Source organism: Lithobates pipiens, unplaced genomic scaffold, assembly GCF_037356315.1.
Source record: "Lithobates pipiens isolate NorthernLeopardFrog02 unplaced genomic scaffold, aLitPip1_a1.2 Scaffold_8, whole genome shotgun sequence".
NCBI classification, from domain to species: Eukaryota; Metazoa; Chordata; class Amphibia; order Anura; family Ranidae; genus Lithobates; species Lithobates pipiens.
Genome location: NW_027507903.1, coordinates 678,138,901 through 678,154,193, shown reverse-complemented (window position 1 = coordinate 678,154,193; position 15,293 = coordinate 678,138,901). Strand labels below are relative to the sequence as shown.

At 45.9% G+C, this 15,293-nt stretch overlaps 1 protein-coding gene across 1 annotated transcript in view; it reads right to left on the bottom strand.

Annotated features, from left to right (window-relative positions):
* Positions 1-14,277, bottom strand: part of LOC143962022 (nucleotidyltransferase MB21D2-like) — a 31,973-nt gene extending 17,696 nt beyond the window's left edge. Inside the window, exons 1-3 of the mRNA XM_077471363.1 lie at positions 14,156-14,277; positions 4,631-4,730; positions 1,419-1,591 (exon numbers count right to left, since the gene is read on the bottom strand). Coding sequence (XP_077327489.1) covers positions 1,419-1,590 — 172 coding nt within the window. The 5' untranslated portion in view covers position 1,591; positions 4,631-4,730; positions 14,156-14,277. The remainder of the gene's footprint in view (positions 1-1,418; positions 1,592-4,630; positions 4,731-14,155) is intronic.
* Between the last annotated feature and the right edge of the window lie 1,016 nt (positions 14,278-15,293).

The window sequence follows — 15,293 nt, the reverse complement described above, 5'->3', positions numbered from 1 at the left end:
CTGGGGTCAAAAGTGGTGCTAATGGTATTGTCCATTTTATAAAGACTAAAGCAGTAACTAATGATGGGGTCCCTTTAAATGCAGTTTAACACACTTTGAGTTAGTTATAAAATAATTTGTTGGAAGAATGTGACAAACGTTCGCCCATCCTTGACAAAGCCTGACTGTATCCCACTGAATTAGTGACTTTCCTATGATCATCAGCTCCATCTAGGGGCCATAATGCAGTATTTTCTTCTTAAATTTCCCACTACCAGTAAAAATACCATATTATGGACACTAGATGGAGCTGATGATCATAGGGAATAACAGTATTAAAGCCCACTTCTGGGCAAGAAAAGTTTTCCCTTGATGTTGGACTGTGCCCACACTCAGTGCAAGGGTTAACGGTTTGTTTTTGTCTCGGGGATTGGAGAAGGGAGATATACTTACCTGATCCTCCAGTCCACCCCTCACAAGACCAGTTGCTGAACCCCACGCCCCATCAGAACTGCCCACCCTGGGAAGGTGGAGGAAGCACACACCCACAAAATGTAAGAAGCAGGGAGATCCTTGCACGCCTCAGGTACAGCTTCCCCTCCAGCAAGGAGAACAGGGAGCAGCACATTAGTGACATCACCTAATCTCACACCAAGGCTGGTGAGACTAGACTAGACGAAGAAGGAATGTCTTAGATCAGGGGTGTCAAACTCAATTTCATCATGGGTCGCATTGGCAGTATGGTTGCCCTCAAAAGGCCGGTTGCAGGGGTGTGCTATGTGCAGAGTTAAGGGGTGTGCCCTGTGGACAGAGTGCAGAGTTAACGAGTGTGCTAGGTACAGAGTGTAGAGTTAATGAGTGCGCTACGTACAGAGTGCAGGGGTGTGCCGTGTACAGAGTGCAGAGTTAAAGTGGTTGTTCTATCTTCCATCATGCAATGTCTCCACTGTATACGCTTTATTTTAAAAAAAATGCCTCTGTATACCTTATTTGCTAGCGCCAATCGGCGCTCACGTGACCGGCTGCCTCTCCCGATTTGACAGCTACAGCGGGAGGGGCCAAAAATCCATCGCCGACATCAGTCTGGAGGAGAGGAGGACAAAACTGGGATGTCGGGGCCACATTATAAGGGCCGGCAGGCTGGACTAGGCCCGTAGGCCTTGGGTTTGACACACAGTATGTGCCTTAGATGTTCTCACACTGCAGATGTACCACCATGGGGGGGGGGGGGGGATGTAGTTATAGGGCGGTCTAGGCACAGGGGCCATGCTATTTTCCAGCAGAAATGCAAGACAAAAAAAAAAAAAAGAAGGTTGATTTCTAAATGTTCCCAATAACAGAAAACGTTCATTTTTGAGTTCAGTTCTACTTTAAAATGTTGCGTTTAATGTTAATTTCCACCCCATCCCTCCCTTTGCTTAATGATAAAGGTCTCCTACCTACTAAAGAGAAGATGAGGTCCTTGGCCTGCACACAGCTCTGCAGGACCTCCTTCTCCTGCAGGGTGCTGATCTCTCTCCTCTCCAGCTCCTCCAGGAGTTTGTTTATCTCTTCGATACGAGAGCCAGAACAGAAATCCACGTCCGTCAGAGGTCGGGCAGACGAGGTCATCCTGCAAAAAAAAAAAAAAAAAAAAAGGGCATTTAGATTGTAGATCCGGTTATGGAGTTTTTAATTAAAAAGACAACAAAGTCCATCAAGTTCAATCTCTCGCAAACTGCAAAAATAGAAAAACACCTTCGAGGCAAAGAAATTAATTCAAAACAGGAAGAAACTTCTTCCCTGACAGTGACAGAGCGATCCGCTCCTTGGATGGAAATTCTCCAACACTATCCTTCCTTAATTATACCTTTGGGTGCAATTCATCTTTAAGATCCTCGAGTAGATTTTAAAATGGATTTCTTTGTTCAACAATTCCCACAAAGAACGTCCAACACTGGTGGTAAAGTCATCTTGCCTCCATATTTAGGATGGGTCCCATACTTTTGATAACATTTAGGGGAGGTTAAAATTTTATTTACCAAATCCTTATGTAGACATTGGATACATTTTTACATACTCTATAATAGACAAAGATGTTTGGAACCCTGCCCATTACATCTATATGGCCATTTTTGAACATCCCATTCGAAAATACAGCCATTAATAAGGGGGTCAGCCGGCAACCCTCATGGACATTTATATGGGTTGTGTCAGGTCACCTTGAGGCGAGGTGACAGATGCACACCGTAGGGATCAGGAGTGCACCGCAAGGTTGTTGACCCTATGGCTGACTGCTGCGGACGGGAGACAGGTCCCACCGGGGTTAGAGCATAAGATTCCCTGGGGTGCGGAGTCTAAGAGCCAGCAGGTGTTCACCAGAGCCTCGAGTGGTGAGGATGGACTTGGCTGCAACTGGCTCCAGGTCGCGACCCCCAGCTCACATTCACAGGATAGAGATGGTGAGGGACAAAGCCAAGGTCGGGGCCACAAGCAGACAGGAATAGTCAGGGACACGCTAAAAAGGTCAGGATCACAGGCAAACAGGGATAGTCAAAGACACGCCAAAGTTGGTAACGAAACAGCAGAAGAGCACACGGCAGGTAACAGGAAGCTAACGCACAAAGGAATACACAATGATTGATCAGCGGGGTTGGCCTGCAGTGCACAGGTTAATATATAGAGTTCTCTGATAGGAGCTAGGGTGGAGTCATGCCAGAGGATGGATTACAAAAGCAGTCAGGTGAGGGTCGGCTGGTCTCTAGAGATGAACACATGGAAACAGGTAAGTAGACCAACTCTATTGCATAACCATGACAGGTTGTCACCCTACCCCCAAGGCCATTAATATGGACCTGTGCCCCTTTGCAGCTAAAACAGTGTCCACTCTTCTTGGAAGACTTTTCACATATTTTGGATTGTGTCTGGAAATTTCTGCCCATTTGCGAGGGCAGGTAGTGATGTTGGATAAGACCTGGCTCACAATTGGCCTTCCAATCCATCCCAAAGCTGTTCAGTTGCCCCACGTTGGGCACCAAAATTAACAATCTCTCTTCCAGCTGACGTTCCAATTCATCCCAAGGTCAGGGTCCTTGAGTTCCTCCATACCAAACTGGTCAAACGATGTCTTTATGGAGCTGGCTCCACTCTTATGGAAAGGATTCCCAGAATATTTTGGAGGGTGTCTGTGGGAGTTTGTGCCATTTGTGAGGTCATACACTGATGTTGGATGAAAAGACCTGGCTTGCAATTGGCCTTCCAATTTATCCCAAAGGTGTTTAATAGGGTTGAAGTCAGTGCAGGACACTCGAGTTTCTGCAAACCAGACTGGTCAAACCCTGTCTTTAGGGAGCTGGCTCCACCTTTCTGGGATGGTTTACCACAAAATATTTGGAGGGTGTCTGTGGGAATTTGTGTCCAAAGAACATTTGTGAGGTCAGGTACTGATGTTGGACAACACCACCTGGCTCACAATTGCCCTTATTATACACCACAAAGGTGTTGAGTAAGGTTGAGGTCAAGGCTCTTTACAGGTCACCCGAGTTCCTCCACACCAAACTGGTCAAACCATGTCTTTAGGGGGCTGGCTTTGTACACAGGGGCACAGTCATGCTGGAACAGAAAGGGGGTCTTCACCAAGCTGGAAGAGCACAAATTGTCTACAATGTCTTTGTATAATGTAGCATCAACAGAACATTATACTGGAGACTCCTAGCTTAAATTTAATGTCCGTAATGTGGCATTTTCCTATAATACCTCAATCAGGAAAAGGCCACTAGAAGGAGCTTACAGTCATAGAAATAAAAAGTATGAGGCACATTACTGTAATTATTCAAGATCACTGGGCAAATGCTTGCGACATTCAAGTGGCTTTTTTTTTTGTAAAATAGACCCCATAAGAGCGGGTGCATACATGGTGTGGGTGGGCAGTAGGAAAGTGATAACCGATTCTTACCATGAGGTAGAATGCATTAACTTTTAGTTTAGGGGAATCTCAGAAACGTGTGGTTTAATCACTTGGCTGCTCCACAAGCCTCATTGTACACCATATTGTATCTGCCCGCGTGTGGCCAGACAGCCAGATTTTAGTGGTCCCCCTCTAGTGGCACAATACGAATGCCCCCAGTTCCCAAAAACCAAGCCTCTTGGGCTGCCTCCACTCGACCTAAGCCTCTCGGCCTGGTACTGCAAGCTGCCGTAATGATGTTTCACAGCTGGTTATAACTTCCAAAGGCAAGTTCTCTCCTCACACCTTCTTCACCAGACAAGGTCCTCACTCCAATTAGAGAGTCAGCATGGGCATGTGTCTTTGACATTTGGTGACAGTGATGGAAGATTAACATGTACATGATGTTCTATGGGTGTTACCCATGTCTGGATTGGAGAACTGTGTTCTCCTGACAATCTGTCAGCGTGCTGATCAAGTTTGAGGACATGCAATGGATGCCTCACTTATTGATCGGCCTCTTGCCTCTGCACCCGTCCATGACATTTTTATTAAAAACTCACAGATGCATTTTTTTTTTGGCAGCTTATTTAAAATTGCAAGATTAGTCACGTTAACCCTACACGTACCGAGGAGCACACTGTAGCCTGGGCATATACACTCCAATTAACCCCCCTATTTGCTCTCCCGTGGGGTTCAGTATTGTGTTTCTGTTAGGACTCTCACCTTCTGTTTGGAGAGGTTTAGACATTCAAGACTCCCTTGGTCCTGGCATGCAGGTTCCCCATAAGATGTCAATACTTCATACAAACATACGTGCCGCCACCTGGAAGAGAAGGAGGACAGTGCGATGTAAATGTCAGGGGTGAAGACATGGGGGTGCCAATGATATGAATTATTCCACATCCAAGTGTTGGTCCAACCAGGACCTGATATTTCTGTTTATGGGTGGTCAGATGGTCACCTTCATAGATCTCCCTGGCATTTTAATGAGATATCTAAGCCTGACTTTACCCTTCTGAAAGGGAACAGCAGTCCCCGGCAACTCACAATGGCCAGTCAAGCAATAGCTATTCAAACGTTTTTGTAAACTTAATGTGGTCCTAAAGGCTCAAGGTTTTTTACCTTAATGCATTAGGGTGAAAAATCTTCTGGGTGCAGCTTCCCCCACCCCAGCCCCCCTTTATACTTACCTGAGCTCCATCATGACCCAGCAATGTGCATGAGAGTAGCGGCTCTCCTGGGTGTCTCTCTCTCTCTCTCTCATTGGTTCACAGCAGCAGAAATCATTGGCTCCTGTTGCTGTCAATCACAGCTTGTGAGCCAGGGAGGAGAGAGCAGGGGTAGGGCCGAATCAGAGCATGGCTGGGAAGCAAGCCTACTTGAGTACCCCTATAGCAAGAGGCTTGGAGGAAGGACCGTCTGCGGGGGACCCAAGAAGGGGAGGATTGAGGCTGCTCTATGCAAAACTATTACACAGAGCAGGCAAGTATAACATGTTTGTCATTTTTTTTTTTCCCTTTAGAATGTCTAACATATTGCTCTCGTTGCTCTCGCCAGTAGATCCATTAATTTTCTACTTTTCTTCTTCCTGTAACGGGCCAAGCTGTCCAGTAAAAGTGATGGTTAGGTTCACACTCTCCAAAGCTCTGAAAAAAAATGATCCACAACCACTATCGGGTGTTCAGGAGGTGACCTTGCTGCCTTTTTTTAATTTTTTTTTTCTGGGAGCTCAGGATCACTGCCAGCTGCTTGTAAAAATGCCAATCTTTATTGAAACTTGCAAAATAAACCAGAAAACAGAACTGCTTTCTTCAGCAAACACAAAATGGTCCATAACTCTGGTGCCACAGAAACAAGGAAAATGGCTCACCGCCACTCTTCCAGTCCCACACTGGGGTTTGGGGTTTCCTGTCAGCTTCACAGGTCACAAAAAAAAAAGAGGCTTTCACAGTTCAAAAGCCTTGGCTCAGTCCCAAGCTAGTCCACCTTGCTCACCCAGACGTGTCCTGCTCTCTCCTTCACAGACAGGGCTATAGGATACAGTTCCATTTCCTGAGTGGTAATTATAAATTCACTATACTATAATCACATGCACAAATGCTTAGATTATGGAGGCATTGAACACATGGGATGTTCTGATGCATCTTTTTAGAGGGAAAAAATAAAATAAAACAAACACCTGAAGAAGACTACGGCCAAATAAGTCGAAACATGTTGGGATGCTCATTTGAATACCATTTTTGAAATGTATTGTCAATTGATAGTAGCATTGTGCAATATTTTGACAGTTTTAATGGAACATGAATGCATATACCTATAGCCAGAACTTCTATTATGTAGGAATTTTGTCCAAATATAGATTTTACAACTATATAAACCTCCTTGATTAGAACACATAACTGCTAAAAAAAATAAAAAAACCCTTGGGGGAATCTTTTCATTTTGCAATTTTCTGGGATGTGCAGCTCTTCAAATTCTGAAATGCGTTTTTCTATTTTTTTTTCCCCCCAGACACGGTTTCCTCTTCCTTTTCTGAATCTGATGCATCTGGGTTAACCCCTTCAGGACCATAGTTCCTGTTATCAGAGTTTGGAGGTTCTTCTCTACCCGAACTCTTTAAAGCTCCAAAGGACTTACCAATCTTGAGAGCCCTCTGGCTACCTGTGTAAAAAAAAAAAAAATAAATAAATAAAGAAGAAGGCCTAATAAGGATTGGGGTAAACCATGCAACACTGGCATGCTTGCAAACAATGAGTTTTTCTTCATATGGCTTAAGGGCCTGGTTACACTTCCTCATTGTGGTAATGCGCACAACCTGCATTACGGTGCAATATGGTAATGCCATACAGAGATTGTGAATGGCACCTCAGCTAGGTTGACCGTGTGTCCCGGATTGCCCGTCCCGCATTTTGGAGGCTTGTCCCAGGTCCCGGGAACCTTCATTCCAGGACAATACAGTGACCCAGAATGAAACACACAGCCAAATCCCCCCCCCCCCAAGGCCGATCTGATGCCCCCCAAAAAAAGCCGCCACATGGGCGCTTTACTGATTGACGGTACTTATTCTGGTCGGGAATGTCTGGAGGGGCACAATCTCCGCCCTCTGCTTGTGATTGGAGAAGTCATAAATCCCCCCTCTTGTGTCTAATTAGTGCGGAGCAGTGGGAACAAGGTAAGACGGGTCTCAGCCCGGTACAAGGCCAAGTACTGTCAACGAGTAAAGTGGCAGTGCGGTGGACTTTTTTGGCGGTGTGATCAGTGCTTCTGACTAGAGAGCGCACCCACCACCCCGGCTGTGCTGCGATTTTGTTACAGCACAAGCTGATTTTTGGGAAGGGGGGTGTCCCCAAAATATTGATAATTGGTTCCCCTAAAGGAAAAACACCACCCCCATCCCCTCTTACCCACATAGCGGGGTTGTGCACAAGAAGCATATACTTACCTTGTGCTCCTGCAATGTTCCCTAGGGATCCAGCACAGCAGCCTTGTGCCGCCATTTTATGATGTCACTGGGAGGATGTCAACTGTCTCTACTGGGTTGAACACTCAATGCATGGGCATCATCAGGGGGGCAACTTCATTAATAGGTAGCCAGTCCCCCACCATTGATGACCTTGAGTAACCTGTGGCCTCCTGGGATCCGTGGCCTTGGTATCCTAGGACAGTGTATTTCTCAACCCTGTCCTCAAGTATCCCCAACAGGCCATGTTCGCAGGTTTTCCCCTTCATCTTGCACAGGTGCTTTAAACCAGAGTCAATGGCTTGGTATTTTGGACAGCTATTTTAAGAGAAATTCCCAAAACATGGCCTGTTGGGGGCACTTGAGGACAGGGTTGAGAACCACTGATCTAGGATGCTGTGGGCATGGTTCACTTAATTCTGGCTTATGTGAAAAGTAAGATTAAGGGGAGGGATGTGTCTCCCAGAAAATAATTTACCCTCCCCCTTATCCAATATCCAATTTTTTGAGAGGAGGATACAGAAGGTGAATGATACAAGGTTGACGGGGAAGATAAAGCTCCTCTTTAATTTTCATCGGTTATCAAGCAGTTACTGAAGAAGGAAAATGTTATAAAAAAATAAATAAAATAATAAAAAAAAAAAAAACAAACACACAAAACACACAATGGTCCCTCTTCGACATGGTCATTATAGGCAAGCCCGTCATTAGCCCTGTGTAGCTACGCCCATTCCTAACAAGCCACATCTAAGCTTTTATCCTCCTTTCATCTCTTTGGAAGCAGCTTCTCAACATTCCAGGCCAATTCATACACCCCATCCTGACTATGGCCTCTTCACTGTTATGCTGTGTACAGTCGGATTTTCCGACGGGAAATGTTCGATGGGTCGGAAATTCCGACCATGTGTAGGTGTCAGGAACGATGAAACAGACTGAGACAGAAGTGCAAACAAATCACACTTGTTTATTAATAAAAATAAAAAAAAGGTAAATAGAAAAAAGCATAGTGAAGCATAGCCAGAGTCCAGTAGCCAGATCGGGTAGTAAGCAAGTCCAAAGTTCATAAATCAGATCGGGTAATCAGCCAGTCCAGAAGTAAGGGATCCAAGGAGAGCAACTGCAAGCAGGATAAGAAGCCAGAAGGGATGTCATCAAGCCAGTCTTGAAACAAACAGCAGGAGATGGTTCCTTGTGATGTGACCAACGAGAAGGCAAAGGAAAGAGTGAGCTGGAAGGCTTTAAATAGGCAGGTCAGGCGAGCATCATCGGGAACAGCTGGTAACTGTGGAAATAGAAGAGAGCTGGCAATTAGCCGACAGCTGAGCGGCCAGCCCAGAGGAGGAAGGGCTAAGCCAGCCCTGACAGTAGGCTCAATTGGACATTTTCGGTTGGAATTTCCAACAAACAAAATTTGAGAACCGTTGTCGGTAATGCCGATCGGTTTTACACAATTCCGACGCACAAAATTCCACGCATGGTCAGAATCAAGCAGAAGAGCCGCACTGGCTATTGAACTTCTTTTTCTCGGCTCGTACGTCACCACGTTCTTGACGTTAGGAATTTCCGACAAGATTTGTGTGACCGTGTGTATGCAAGACAAGTTTGAGCCAATATCCGTCGGAAATAAAACATGGGGCATTTTGTTGTCGGAATGTGCGATCGTGTGTACGCGGCATTAAAGATTGGGAGATTAATTACATAAGGTCTCTGACATTGTATAGATCTTCTGTGCATGTAGATTCCATCTTGTCCTCGTACATGTATATTTGAAGGACAAAGCTGGGGTAACCATTCTGTGTACGTGGAGGACTTTTCATAACCATAAGCAAGTGTCTTTATTGAGCTTTCTACAGAATTTTAGCTGACGGGAGGAGTCCTCGGCCTAGCAGATACGGTTTCTATCCCATAAAGCAGAGATATGCAATTAGCGGACCTCCAGCTGTTGCAGAACTACAAATCCCATGAGGCATAGCAAGACTGACAGCCACAAGCATGACACCCAAAGGCAGAGGCATGATGGGACTTGTAGTTTTGCAACAGCTGGAGGTCCGCTAATTGCAGATCCCTGCCATAAAGAGACAATCAGGAAGTTACCTTCTTAAATAGGATGGTTTACTCACCATATAAAGAATTATGGAAAGTGTCTACACGTCACATCTGTATAAATGTATGGAGCCTCAAGGTCAAACCTTTAGAGGGCCAAATTCCATCTACAGGCTGTCTCTCTCCTTTCCTTCCAAAGAATGGATCAAGCCAGCTCAGCTAAATACTTGATCGTCTCCGTGCGTGAACTTTGGTTGATGCCAATATTCACCAGCTTACATGAATGTAGTATAGCTCTACCACCACAGGGGTCACTGGCATTACGTGGCCCCATAACCCACGAGAGCACACACAGTCAAGTACATGGCATTTTCTTCTCGCTCACCGGCTCAATAAAACACAGTCCAAGGGTATCTTTTGTATTTTTATTGCTGATGTGAAACTTGGATAGGTATGGGGGGAGTCATGGGATACCCCAATGGAACGGAAGCACTTGAGATCTCTTCTCTATATCCTGGCAGAGGACTCCTGCAAAGTCTCTACTTGCTAGGAGAAATACTAAAGCTTGCTTCATTGTAGAGCTGGAAACTACATACAGGTATAGAACATCGGTCAGTACTCATAGGCCCCAGTACCATCAGTTGCCACCTTCTGATATCTACTGAATGCTTCATAGCGAGGGAGACACAGACTCACAATACCCCCAACCACTGGACCTTCTACCATCCAGCCTCAACCTGAAGGAAGGGGATTTGGTAAGTTATGTGGCCCTTTGAGGACCATAGGAAATGAATGGGCATAGTTATAGGATCAGTTATAGGCTCATGCCTGTAGCCTTACCACCTGTAACTGGCATTGTGCCATTAATGCATTGGAGGAGAAGTTTCATAAGGAAATTGGTCCGTTAGAGCTGCCATACAGAAAGCAAGCTAATTGGACACTGAATCCTCATGAGACTTCATGGGCATATTGGGAGAGGGTACATAACGGATTTTTATGTGCTTTTGGCGATGGTGTGGTAGGGAAAGGAACCTGCTTATGAGGGACAGAGTTTGGCACAGGGTCAGGTTCCAGACAAGGAAGGATAGCTCAGGGAAGGCTCCTTCTTCACTTCATACACTACAGTAAAGCAGTGCAGAGGCGTGGACTGGCAAAAGTTCTATAGCCCATCCCGATAAAGAGTACTACCCCTGGAAATGGAAGCCAACCGTCTATAAAGTATTGAGACTGCATCTCTGTCATGTACCTGGTGAAGACTGGAATGTTGTGGAGGCCTCTCTTGCAGCTCCTAGAGCTGAAGACAGAAAGTGTGAGGGCAAGGGGTGGCACAATGTGTCAGATTAGCTGATAATGTCCACTCAAGTGGGTAGAGCTGGTAGTTGCAGACCTCAGAACAGGATGCAAAAAAGCAGCTTGGCACCAGAGCAGGAGACAAAAGCAAGGCCAGGAGACAGACAGTGGTCAGCAACTTCCGGGCAGTGAGGGACCAAAATCGTCAGGCAGAGCAAGTCCAGGAAGCAGGCCAAGGTCAGTAACAGCTGGGCAAAGCAGTACAGAGTCAACAGGCAAAGACAAGTCCAGTAAACAGCCCGGGTCAGAGTAATCAGGTGAACAGAGCTGGGGCAGGACAAGTGCAAAGTCCAAAAGGAACTCCAGGTCACGTCATGCACAAGTAAGCAGGTACTCAGGAACAAGCTAAAGACCCTTCAGCAACTGCTCATAGTAACAGACCAGTATGCTAATTGGTATGCACATGCTGGTGATGAAGTGGACCAGCACAGGGGTGAAGGATCTTGGGTGAGTTCCCATACTTTTTTCCCCAGGACTTGACCCGACTAGAGCCCTTCAAATTTCAGCAAGGCCTGCTATTTGAATAAAAGACTAGCAGTATTACCCCTTAATGCCACCTCCCGGTGGCCCTTGAGGTGGACTTTAAAGAGGAACTTCAGTTTTGGGGGTTTTTTTCCCCAGCAGCTACGAATACTGGACAAAAAAAACTGTAGGTGCTGATTTTTCAAAATCAAATATTTAGCAGTGCCTGGAGTCCAGCGGCATTGTCTTACTCCTTCTCACCGCTGCATTTTGCTGGTACCTCCAGCTTGGAGATTGCTTCCTGAGGAACCATAAATGACCTCCACCCCCTCTCCCACTGCGCACGTGCGAGGTCATGCAGCACATAGTGAATGGTCCTGCAGCCTCCTGGAACATGTGACATGTTCCAAGAGGCTCCCGAAAGTGGAGAGGGCAGGGCAAGGGATACCATCCTCATCCAGCCAAGGATGGTGGAAGAGGGAGCAGGTCCTGATAAAAATCAGTCCCGGCTGAGGGGGAGGGAGCGAAACAGTGGGACTTTACATTTTCTGTGAAATTCCATTTTAAAGAGAGTCCTGGAGCGAGGGGGATCGAAAAGAACTAGCAGAGGGCCGGCATGGTGAGAGCGATAAGGGAACAGCAAGGGTTAAGAAAATAGTGCAGAGGTGGGGGGGGGGGGTAGTGATTGGAGATAAAGTAGGAATATGTGGGGTTTAGTTTATTTAAGGGGGGGGGGGGGGTGACCTGGGATACACTGCAGGGGATCGTTCAGAGGACCACTCTCCCACCTGCCCTTCCTGGTGGGTTCATTTTTCTTTATTCCAGGTGGTGCAACAGGACATGTCATGGCAGCAGGGAAATGGCGGTGGGGGCCTTTGATGGTGGCAAGATAGTCTACAAGATGGAAGTGTGGGGGGGACCCATCAGGGGTATGGGTCCACAGTGTATTCAGTCAACACAGGTCAACTGGAAGATGGTAATGGTGGCACTGCGGTAATGGGTTTGTCTCCGAAGCTGGTGCGACATGGCTGGAGGCCTGGTATGGAAAAAGGCCCACCGTGTGGAAGTGGAAAAGAGTTATGTTGGGATGTGCCATCAAATACCACCGGGGGGGAGCGCAGGATATTTGGGGGTTTTTGTTATGGTTAAAAAGAGAAGAGAAATACTAGTACCTGTTTTTTAACTCTTCCCCACTTCCAAGAGATGGCGCCGTGGCACTGATCCTTGGAAGTTTGTCCCCCTCCTTCGCCCCCCCCCCCCCCACTGCCGGACCAATTAGAAAGTGCAACGCACCTCGCGCATGTGCAGAAGGGATCCGGCTCTGAAGCTGAAAGGCTTCACTGCCGGTTTCCCTTATGACAAACGGCAGAAGCACCCCGACAGCCGATCCGAAAATTGGCTGGGGTACGGACATCGTAGACTCCCTGGACAGGTAAGTGTCTGTGTGTAATTATATATATATATATATAATTTTTTTTAACCATTTAAGGACCGCCTCACGCCGATATACATCGGCAGAATGGCACAATCACATAGCGGTACGTGATTCTTTAAGTGCCCAGCCGTGGGTCGGGAGCGCGCCGCCGGCAGCTCGCTCCTGACCCCGGTCCTGTGCTCCGTGACCGTGGCCACGGGACCCGATTGCCGCTGGTGTCCTGTGATCGGGTCACAGAGCTGAAGAACGAGGAGAGGTCTGTGTAAACAAATCTCTCCCCGTGCTTCCCTGTGTGGCTGTCACCGATCTCCTGTTCCCTTATATAGGGAAGGACGATCAGTGATGTCACATGCCAGGCCACGCCCCCCCACAATAAAAAAAAACCCCACATATTACGTCATACATAACACTACACTGCCCCCTTGTGGTTAACTCCTTCACTGCCATTTACACAGGAATCAGTGCATTTAAATAGCATTGATTGCTGTATAAATGACAATGGTCCCAAAAATGTGTCAAAAATGTCCGATGTGTCTGCCATAATGTCACAGTCACAATAAGAAAAATCGCTGATCGCCGCCATTACTAGTAAAAAATAAAAATATTAACAAAAATGCTATAAAACTATCCCCTATTTTGTAAACGCTATAACTTTTGCGCAAACCAATCAATAATCGCTAATTGTGTTTTTTTTTTTTTTTTTATACCAAAAATATGTAGAAGAATACGTATCGGCCTAAACTGAGGAAAAAAAAAAAATGCATTAGATTTTTTGGGGATATAGCAAAAAGTAAAAAATATAGAATTTTTTTCAAAATTGTCGCTCTATTTTTGTTTATAGTGCAAAAAAAAAAAAAAAGCAGAGTTGATCAAATACCACCAAAAGAAAGCTCTATTTGTGGGAAAAAAAAAAAAAAAAACGCCAATTTTGTTTGGGAGCCACGTCGCACGACTGCGCAATTGTCAGTTAAAGCGACGCAGTGCCGAATCGCAAAAATGGGCTTGGTCCTTTGGCTGCAACTTGGTCCGGGGCTTAAGTGGATAAAGTCAGCAGCTACAGTATTTTTAGCTGCTGACTTTTCTTTCCCCCAGGCGGAACACTGCTTTAAAATGCAGAGGCAATATGGTTTCTGTATCAGGTGCTACAATTGGCTCCCAGTGAATAATAATAAAAAATAAATATATGAACCAAAAACAAACACAAAAAAAAATATATATAATAATAATAATAATAATAATAATAATAATAATAATAATAATAATAATATATATTTAAAAAAAGCTCTGACAAATGTCATAACATTTACAACATTCTACCGGGGAAATCACCAATAAAATGAAAGGACATAAAAAACAAAAAACACAAAATGTAACAATGTATAACCTGATGACATATCAGCTCTGTATAGGTTATCATGGAATAGAGCACACAGGGATCCTCTTTCTATAACAATCAGATTGCGGGATCCCTCCAGGTTGGGGGATCAGGTGACGTTACCTGTCTGTGATTTACGTGTCTCCTCCGGTAGCAGACATCTCCATCCCCCTCTTCCTGGATGTGACGGCAGAACTCTCACCTGTGTCCTCTGCTGCCCCTCCCCCTTCACCTGTCTATTTCCTTACCACCTGTGCTGCTCCTCCCCTCTTCACCTGATCCCTCACCTGTCCTACCTGTAGAGGAAGCTCCGCCCCCCAGCACTGATTGCAGTCACACCTGGCTGGGCCGCTCTCCAGGAAATGTCTCGGAGGAGAAGATGAGATGAGGCGGATCCGTCACCACAGACTTTCGCTCAGTTGCCCTCCAGAAGGATTCATGGCCAGGCCATTTTATCGCGATATGGTGCCGCGTTGCTTTAACCCCTTTGATCCTGGGCACTTACGCCCCCTTCCTGCCCAGGCCATTTCTCAGCTTTCAGCACTCTCACGCTTTGAATGACAATTGCGCGGTCGTGTAACGCTGTAACCATGTGAAATTGTTATCATTTTATTCACACAAGTAGAGATTTCTTTTGGTGGCATTTAACCACTTGCTTACCGGGCACTTAAACCCCCTCCTGCCCAGACCAATTTTCAGCTTTCAGCGCTGATGCACTTTGAATGACAATTGCGCGGGCATACAACACTGTACCCAAATGACATTTTTATCATTTTTTTCCCCACAAATAGAGCTTTCTTTTGGTGGTATTTAATTACAGCTGGGAGTTTTTTTATTTTTTGCTAAACAAACAAAAAAATGCAAAAAAAAAATCATGTTTAATAGTTTGTTATAAAATTTTGCAAACAGGTCATTTTTCTCTTTCATTGAAGTGCGCTGATGAGGCGGCACTGATAGGCTGCACTGGTGGGCACTGATAGGCTGCACTGGTGGGCACTGATAGGCATAGTTAAGGCGCCACTAATAGGCACAGATAAGGCAGCACCGATGGGCACAGATAAGGCGGCACTGATGGGCAAAGATGGGCACAGATAAGATGGCACGGATGGGTGGCACGGAAGGGTAGCACTAAGGGGCACTGATAGGTACCACTGATAGATGGGACTGATGGGCACTAATAGGTGGCTCTGATAGGTGGCACTGATGGGCGGAACTGCTGGGCACTGGTAGATGACACTGATGAGCACGGATATGTGGCACT